Raw genomic sequence first — 9,073 nt, forward strand, 5'->3', positions numbered from 1 at the left:
ACCAAATTAGGCATAAAAATAGGAAAAATTCAGTTCTTTCCAGTCATCTTGTTTAAAACAATATTGCACCTCTGGGATGGGCACCAAAAATATATATATATAAAAAGGAAGCCAAATTATATGCAAAATGAATTTAGTGTTATATTTATTTAATTTTTTTTAAATTCTCTAAACTTGGCACTTTGATCTGATATTCTGACACAGCATCAAGAGCAGTAAATTTTTTTCATTTTTTGTTCAAACAGGAACTTCTTTAGCTAAGCATGGAAGTTATATTTCTGGTGCATGTCTTTGGTGCAGCTAGTAAAAAAGGGAATTAATCTGTAATTAATGCTAGGAGGGTTAATTTGCTTTAAACTGATCTTACTCATCTTAAACATTACATTTTGAAATTATGCTCAATACATAAAAAGCTTGTGTGTTTTACTCTCAGTGTACAGGGCTTTCACTATGTTAATTCGCCCAAGTGGTCTTTTTCGGAAAATATTAAAATTAATACTACGAGGGGACTTTATAGATCTATTGGCTGAGCCCTGGTCATGGGCAAAAATCAATTGCGTACACATATCTATACATATTCAAAGCGCGTACTCATATTCCTCGCGAACGCGAAGGACGCCATTTTGTTTCAAGTAGTTGACCTGCCCGTTCAATCCTATATTCAATCGACAATACATGATAACATGTGATGGGAAAGTTGGAGAAGGAGACCGTTAAGTATTTATTCAAAGAAACATTTGTGAACGCCTCATCACTTCCTGGATTATGTTCCAAACTGCCATAAAAATATCAACAAAATCAGTAGGAATTCACAGTTAAAAATAATAAACCATGAGAGATGAAACGTAAAAATTTTCCAGTCTTGACTTTTCTCAAAATGAAGTCCTTTTCACTTCATACGACGTTTACAAGTACTTGTACTTGGCTCTACATGTTATTAGTTTAACAAAATACTCAATTTTCATATCAACTTTAAAACTATAAAACTAGAATGAACATAAAAGAGAAATTGAATCGACCATGTCGTACATTCCAGGGGGCTGTAACTAAACAGGTACATGTATCTAGATCCAGAGAAAACGGCTAAATGTTGCAGTGTGATTGCGGCGATAGCCACGTCTTCTTTACAGCGGACTTTGAAAAAATTCTTAATTGCCCTTAAAGATTTTCTGAATGCCCAAGATACACCAGAATAATATGATTTAAACAGCGTTCTCACTGCAAATACCACAATCAGTTTCTTCTTCTTTCCGTTACACGACCAACATCAACTTGCCGATGATTCTGTCGTGGTTCATGTATGCTGGGTATTTTCGTGTCTCCAAAACCCACCGAACACTGACATGGGTTACAGGATCTTTAACGTGCGTATTTGATCTTCTGCATGCGTATACACACGAAGGGGGTTCAGGCACTAGCAGGTCTGCACATATGTTGACCTGGGAGATCGGAAAAATCTCCACCCTTTACGCACCAGGCGCCGTTACCGTGATTCGAACCCGGGACCCTCAGATTGAAAGTCCAACGCTTAAACCACTCGGCTATCGCACCCTTTAAAAAAGCATGTTTAAATGTTAAATTTTTGAACGTCAGTTAAGGAGCCAGGATAGTGTATTGAGTAAGACAGTTTCTTCTCACCCGAACACGCGGGGTTCGAATCTGGCTTCAGGGCTTTTTTTCTTTCTTTTCTTTTTTTAACCCGAAGCTTTATAATAAATAACAAATACATAACATTTTAACGATTATATTTTTTTTTAAAGTGTATCACAAGTGAGTCTTGAAGGCCTTGCCTCTCTTGTTTTCCTGTTATTGAGTCAGAACTGGTATTAACAGACTTGGTATTTCCGGACAAATGAATTTGTCAGAGTTTACAGGGAACACACACACACATACACAAACTGCCGACCACCGAAACGCACATCGACTTACGTTATATGAAAACACACACACACACACACACTACTTGTAAGCCGATTAAGCTACCAATCACTCACCCAAGCAATCGTCGCAGGTGTCCAAATGACGTCGTAACTCCATGACGTCAAATCTGGTTTCGAGGTCGTTAAATGCGTCATTCAGCATGGCGACTTTGCTGCCAGCATTGTGGGTCTTGTCTCCTGCGTCTCTCTCGCTCCATAACCTCTCCCGCATCCCCCTTCCGTACTCATATGCATCTTCCTGAATTCCTTTGGGGCTGTGCACATCGTTTCTCGGTGGGTTTCGGTTTGACGACGCTTGTTTGGGAGTATTTGGGTCCGAAGATTCGGACAGCGCTGCCATGATGAGGACCAAGAGCAATGCTCTCGCTGCCATTTTGTTGTGGTTGTGTTGTGTCAGTGTTTTGCTGTTGCTGATCTGTGTGTGTGTGTGTGTGTGTGTGTGTGTGCGCGCGCGCGCGTGCGTGTAAAAGGAAGTGGGGAGCGGATTAAATGAAGGAGTATCTATTTGTCTCTGTGCAGAATTCGAAATACTTTGCACGTCTGTTGACTGGAAAGAGGAGTACTGAAATTGAGGTCCATATATCTGGAAAAAAAAGTAAGTGATTTCATATGACAGGGTGAAGAAAGACACTGTCATCTTTATCTGTTTGTGTCTGTGTCTCTTTGCGTCTGTCACAGCACACACGTAAACGCGCGCACTAACACACTGATGCACATAGGCACGCACGTAGCCTACACACACACACACACACGCACGGACGCGCGCGCACACACACACACACACACTGAAGGTCAGTCGTCACATTATAAAGCAAAACGTGGTTACAAAATTATCACTATCGCCACAAAGTTAAGTGACCTGTTAATTAAAATAAATTATTAAAAAATAGATTTTATGGTGGAGGAATAAAACTGAGCACAAGAAAGACTTGGATGATGATAGTGGCAATGGCCACAATTTTTCCCATGGTTGTAAGAATAGCAACAAGAACAACGATATAAACGACAACAACAGAGAGAGAGAGAGGGAGAATTTTCTCTTTTTTTTTCTTAAAAAAAAATACTGCATACACGTTATAAATCAGAGACAGACTAGCAGTAAGACAAAGACAGGACAGAGAGAGAGAGAGAGAGAGAGAGTTTTCTTTTTTTTACACACAACATACACGTTATAAATCGCACACACACACACACACACACAGATTTTAAATCTAAAAGGAAGAAGAAGAAGAACAATAACAACAACAGCAACAAACCACACTGCGACAGTTAACACTCCCCTCACCAGCCTCCCCTCCCAAACCCTCCTCGCAACATTGAGGCAAACAACAACCACACAAAAGTTCAACATGTGTAGAACATACATAACACAAATGCTTACCCCTGCCCAGCGCCTTCAGTGAAGAGGACTAGACAGGACCGAAGAACGCACGGTCGGCCGTCCGTCCCCCACAGAAAAAAAACCACCACCAAAAAACAATTGCCCCACGAAGTGTCGAGTTTTAAGTTCAACCCAAATGACACGTGGACACGCCACGAAATGTTCCCCTTCCAAAAGTGTCCTCCGGCGCCTCTCTCCTCCAGGCAAAAATGCCTAACTTTCAAATTTTTTAAAAAAAGTTTAAGGGTTGTTGGTTTTTTGTTTTGTTTTGTTTTTTTTTAAATGACAAACAACAAATACAAAAAATACATTCTTTTTAAAGCATGAACTTACGGCCAAAGTATTTATACCTTACTGGAGGACACACACGCAAAGTTTCTAATATATGCACATGTAAATCAAAACATGCGTGCCTGCAGACACACCAACAGGCTTCAAATTATGCGGACATACCACTGCTTCCATACATGTAAATGTACGTTAAAAAAAAAAGAATGAAATAATGAATAAATAAATAAGTAAATAAAAAGACACAGCCACACGAACAATGGGTGCTCCTCAAAGACGGTGGACCTGCTGAAAAGTATTTACACTAATAATTAAAATCAATAGATATATACATAACCCCCGGGTTTTTTACTGCACATAATATGCTGGATTTTCAATCAGGGTTCCTTCATCATTACTCTGAAAACAGAAAACCATCTTAATGTCCAGTGAAATAACTGCTTATCCTGAACCTTCCTGCAAGGTTGATGTCCTTTCTTATGATCATTTAATGAGATTCAAGTTTAAAAAATATCGGTGTATTGGAACCATTTCCTCTAGAAATGCCTAGTGGAGTGACGGCCTAGAGGTAACGTGTCCGCCTAGGAAGCGAGAGAATCTGAGCGCGCTGGTTCGAATCACGGCTCAGCCGCCGATATTTTCTCTCCCTCCACTATACCTTGAGTGGTGGTCTGGACGCTAGTCATTCGGAAGAGACGATAAACCGAGGTCCCGTGTGCAGCATACACTTCATTTTCATTCATTTTGCCCATCACTCCTGGTGGAGCATAGGCCATCGACGACCCCTCGACATCGCACTCTGTTCTGGGCTGTTCTGGCCATACCAGTCCAGTTGGTCCCTTGCTGCTTCAACTCTGCCTCGGTATCTCGCCTCCAGCTGTTGCGAGGCCGGCCTCTCTTTCTCTTTCCCTGCGGGTTCCAGGTCAGGGCTTGGCGTGTTATGCTGGACACTGGCTTCCTGAGGGTGTGTCCGATCCAGCCCCACTTCCTCCGCAGTATCTGCTTGGCCACTGGTTCCTGTCCCGCTCGCTCCCACAGATCTTCGTTTCGGATCTTTTCCTACCATCGGATCTTGTAGATGCGCCTCAGACAGGTGTTGAAGAATGTCTGAATCTTCTGCTGCATCGTCTGTGTTGTCCGCCATGTCTCGCATCCATAGAGCAGAATTGACTTCACACTGGAGTTGAAGATGCGGAGTTTGGTTTTCATACTGATTGCTCCAGATGCCCAGATGTTCTTGAGCATGATGAAAGCTGTTCTTGCCTTGCCGATTCTGGCTGTGACGTCTCGGTCCGTGCCTCCCTGTCGGTCAACCACGCTTCCCAAGTAGACGAAAGACTCCACCTCCCTGATGGGCTCTCCACCGACTGTGACTGGAGTGTTGGAAGTGGTGTCGATCTTCATCAGCTCGGTCTTCTTCTTGTTGATCTTGAGCCCTGTCCTGGCTGACGTGGTCTCCAGGCGAGTGGTCTTGTCCTGCATCTGGCTGTGGTTGTGTGACAGGGGCGCCAGGTCGTCAGCGAAGTCGAGATCGTCCAGCTGTGTCCAGAGTGTCCACTGTATACCGTTGTTCCTGCCTGTTGTAGTGGTCTTCATGATCCAGTCGATGACCAGGAGGAAGAGGAACGGTGACAGCAGGCACCCTTGACGAACTCCGGTCTTCACCTCGAAACTTTCGGACAGCTGGCCTGCGTGGGCAATCCTGCAGCTCATGCCCTGGTAGGTGCACCGGATGAGGGAGATGATCTTCTCTGGGACTTCGTAGTGCCTCAGCAGCTTCCACAGCGTCTCTCTGTCCACACTGTCGAAGGCCTTCTCATAATCTATGAAATTGATGTACAGGGGGGAGTTCCACTCCAGCGACTGCTCCACGATGATGCGCATGTTGGCGATCTGGTCGGCACAGGATTTGTTTCGCCGGAAGCCTGCCTGCTGGTCTCGGAGCTTGGGGTCGATGGCCTCTTTCATCCTTTCCAGTAGAACCCTGTTGAGAACCTTGCCTGGCGTTGACAGGTGCATGATCCCTCGGTAGTTGCTGCAGTCCCTGAGGTCTCCTTCTTCGGCAGCTTGATGATGATTCCTTCTTTCCACTGGGCCGGTACCGCCTCCTTCTCCCAGATCTTGCTGAAGAGGCTGTATAGCATGTTGACTGCTGTTTCAGTGTCTGCTTTGATGGCTTCTGCTGGTATCTCGTCCGGCCCTGCAGCCTTCCCATTTCTCATCCCTTCTTGATCTGATGGGCAGTTCTGTCTCTGCAGGTGGAATGTCTGGTGGTGCGTCAGGGGCGGGGCGGTTCAGCAGCTCCCTGAAGTGTTCTGCCCATCGTTTCAGCTGTTCCTCGGTTGTCAGTGGGTTCCCGTTCTTATCCTTCACTGGCTTGTCTGTCTGCTGGGACTTGCCTGTCAACTTCTTGGTCACCAGGTACAGGTCCTTCAGGTTACCCTGTCCGGTCTGCTGCCTCTGCTTGACTGGCCAGGTCGTCGATGTATTCCCTATTGTTCTTCTTGATGCTCCTATTTACATCTATGTCGGCTGCTGTGTACTCTTCCTGTGCCTTTGCCTTAGTTGCTCTTGTTCTGCTCGTGTTCAGCAAAGTTTTCTTCTCTTTCTTTGTTTCCAGCTTGTGGATGGTGTTGGCAGAGATCCATTCCTTGTGTTGAGTTTTCTTCTTGCTAAGGACCTCTTCACATGAGTCGTGCCAGAGCTTCTTGCTGTGTTCCCACTGTGTCTCGATGTCCATCTCACCCTCTTCTGTCAGCTCTTGTAGTGGCTGGAACCTGTTGGAAAGGCTGATCTGGAATGCTGCTTTTGTGTCCTTGTTTCTGAGCAGTCCAACATTGTGCCTTGTCCGTGTGTTGTTGGCGTTGATGAATCTCTTGAGGCAAAGTCTCACTGTCGTCGTAAGAAGATGGTGGTCTGATGACACATCAGCTCCTCTCATCACTCGTACATCCTGCCATGATCTCCTGAACTTTCGGCTAATGCAGATATGGTCGATCTGGCAGCATACACTAAGCGCACGTAAAAGAACCCACGGCAACAAAAGGGTTGTTCCTGGCAAAACTATGTAGAAAAATCCACTTCGGTAGGAAAAGAAATAAAACTGCACACAGGAAAAAATACACAAAAAACGGGCGGCACTGTAGTGTAGCGGCGCGTTCTCCCTGGGGAGAGCAGCCCGAATTTCACACAGAGAAAACTGTTGTGAAAAAAAAGGAAAAATACAAAATACAAAACACAAATACATATATTACTAAATCATAATTTGCTCATGCTTTTTCTCTCCATCGCCCCTTGCTCTTTTGGGAAGAAGTACCCCGGTCAGAATGTGCCGATCATCTACAACGTAATTCTAGTATCATGAGGAAGTATCCAATCTAAGACCCCCCCCCCCCAGCCCCCTTCCTTCTGTTGACTATAATCATCCCAGCAGTTGGTCCGGGACAGAAATATTCTGGCTATATATGTGTTACTAGAATCATCGTCCAAGTAACGAGCACGACAGCTGAGTGGTTAAGGCACTGGACACTCAGTCTGAGGGTACATGGTTTGAATCCATTTCACAGCGCCTGGTGGGTTAAAGGCCGACATTTTTTTTTTTCCGATCTTCCAGGTCAACAGATGGGCTGACCTGCTAGTGCCTGAACCCCCATCATGTGTATAAGCATGCAGACCCCCCCCCCCTCCGCTCCCCCCACACACACCCTCCAAGGCCCCCGCTCCGCCCCCCCCCCCCCCCCCCCCCCAAAATAAGCACGTTAAAGATCGAGTTACCCATGTCAAAATAATGGCGAGAGTGAGATTCGATCCCATGCGCTCATATTGTCTTCCTTCCGAGGCGGACGCGCTACCACTAGGCCAGCATTCCAATTTTATGCTGAACATTATTCTTTTCTTTCGTGGGGTTTTACAACAATTGGGTGAGTCTGAGTCCCTGAGTCCCACTACAGGATTAACGTTACCAGAAACACCCCCACCAGCGTTAACTTAACTTCACTTGATAAACGTTCATTCAGCTTCACCCGACTAGTTTTTATTCACCTCTTCACAGTGATAGTCCAGCCCGTCTGATGAAATAACGCTGTCCTCTCCATGTCCTGTCTGAAGCCATGGTGCTTGGTGGTGCTGTTGGGTTGGTGTGAGTCGGTCGGTCATACGGTGTCTCTTAGCTCCTTCAGGAGGGCACAGGACTGAAGAATGTGTTCTCGTGTTTTCGTCTTCAACACCACAGGAGCAAATAGGTGGGAGATGGAGCTAACTTTGATCCTAAACATGTATACGGCATGGTAATGGCCAGTTCGTAATCTTATGATCAATACCTCTCGCCAGCGTTCAAGAAGATACCTCACTAGATTAACCTTCACTGAACAAAATTAGCATAACTGCACACGGGACCTCGGTTTATCATTTCATCCGAATGACTAGCGTCCAGACCACCATTTAAGGTCTAGTGGAGGGGGAGAAAATACTGGCGACCGTGGGATTCGAACCAGTGCGCTCAGGTTCTCTCGCTTCCCAGGCGGACGCGTTAGCACTTTGCCAACATTCCACACTTTATAGTCAGAATCTGATCTGTACTCACTTCTCTGTCGATCCTTCCTTCATTCCTTCCTTGACTGATTCATAGCTTTTTCATCTTTTGACCTTTACCCTTAGTCATTCGGATGAGACGATAAACCGAGATCCCGTGTGCAGCATGCACTTAGCGCACGTAAAAGAACCCACGGCAACAAAAGGGTTGTTCCTTGCAAAATTCTGTGGAAAAATCCACTTCGATAGGAAAAACAAATAAAACTGCACGCAGGAAAAAAAAGAAAAAAGGGTGGCGCTGTAGTGTAGAGACGCGCTCTCCCTGGGGAGAGCAGCCCGAATTTCACACAGAGAAATCTGTTGTGATAAAAAGAAATAAAATACAAATACAAATACTGTCTTTCCTGTCAACACAGTCGCTGGGGACATCCAGGTATGAACTCTTGGACGCCGCATATCAAAAATGTGTCTTCTTTCACAACCTTCAGTTGTTTGGTTTTTCACAAACTTCCCCATATCAACCACAGGTACTTCCAATACGCACATTTAAAAAAAAAAAAAAAAAAAAAAAGCAACGGCAAACTCCACATTTCTTCCCCCCTCCACCCCCCTGTGTGACTGACGAAGTGAACGTCCACGCCTTGTTGTGAACACTACTCATTCCGCCTCGAGGGGAAATTTATTGCCAAAGCAACAACACGACCCAAGTCACTGTAGTGCAGTCACACCTTGTATCTGTTCCTCCTCCTCTTCTTTCACGTTTTGCACGTGCACCCTTTTTTTAAACCCCCGACAACTGTTTCTTTTTTTTCTTTTTCTTCTTTTTCCTTTGATTGAAAATTGATTCGATTTTAACTGTTGTTTTCGCGGGTCACTAGCTTACTTGACTTGCGTAAGCAAAATATTTTTTTGCTTTCGGAACTACGGTTTATAT

The 9,073-nt window shown here is 44.9% G+C and overlaps 1 protein-coding gene across 5 annotated transcripts in view; it reads right to left on the reverse strand.

Annotated features, from left to right (window-relative positions):
* Nucleotides 1-3,391, reverse strand: part of LOC143291669 (hemicentin-1-like) — a 60,457-nt gene extending 57,066 nt beyond the window's left edge. For all 5 annotated transcript variants that reach the window (XM_076601668.1, XM_076601669.1, XM_076601667.1 and 2 more), the window contains exons 1-2: nt 3,322-3,391; nt 1,995-2,523 (exon numbers count right to left, since the gene is read on the reverse strand). In XM_076601668.1, coding sequence (XP_076457783.1) covers nt 1,995-2,313 — 319 coding nt within the window. In that variant the 5' untranslated portion in view covers nt 2,314-2,523; nt 3,322-3,391. The remainder of the gene's footprint in view (nt 1-1,994; nt 2,524-3,321) is intronic.
* Between the last annotated feature and the right edge of the window lie 5,682 nt (nt 3,392-9,073).

This window comes from Babylonia areolata, chromosome 17 (assembly GCF_041734735.1).
Source record: "Babylonia areolata isolate BAREFJ2019XMU chromosome 17, ASM4173473v1, whole genome shotgun sequence".
NCBI classification, from domain to species: Eukaryota; Metazoa; Mollusca; class Gastropoda; order Neogastropoda; family Buccinidae; genus Babylonia; species Babylonia areolata.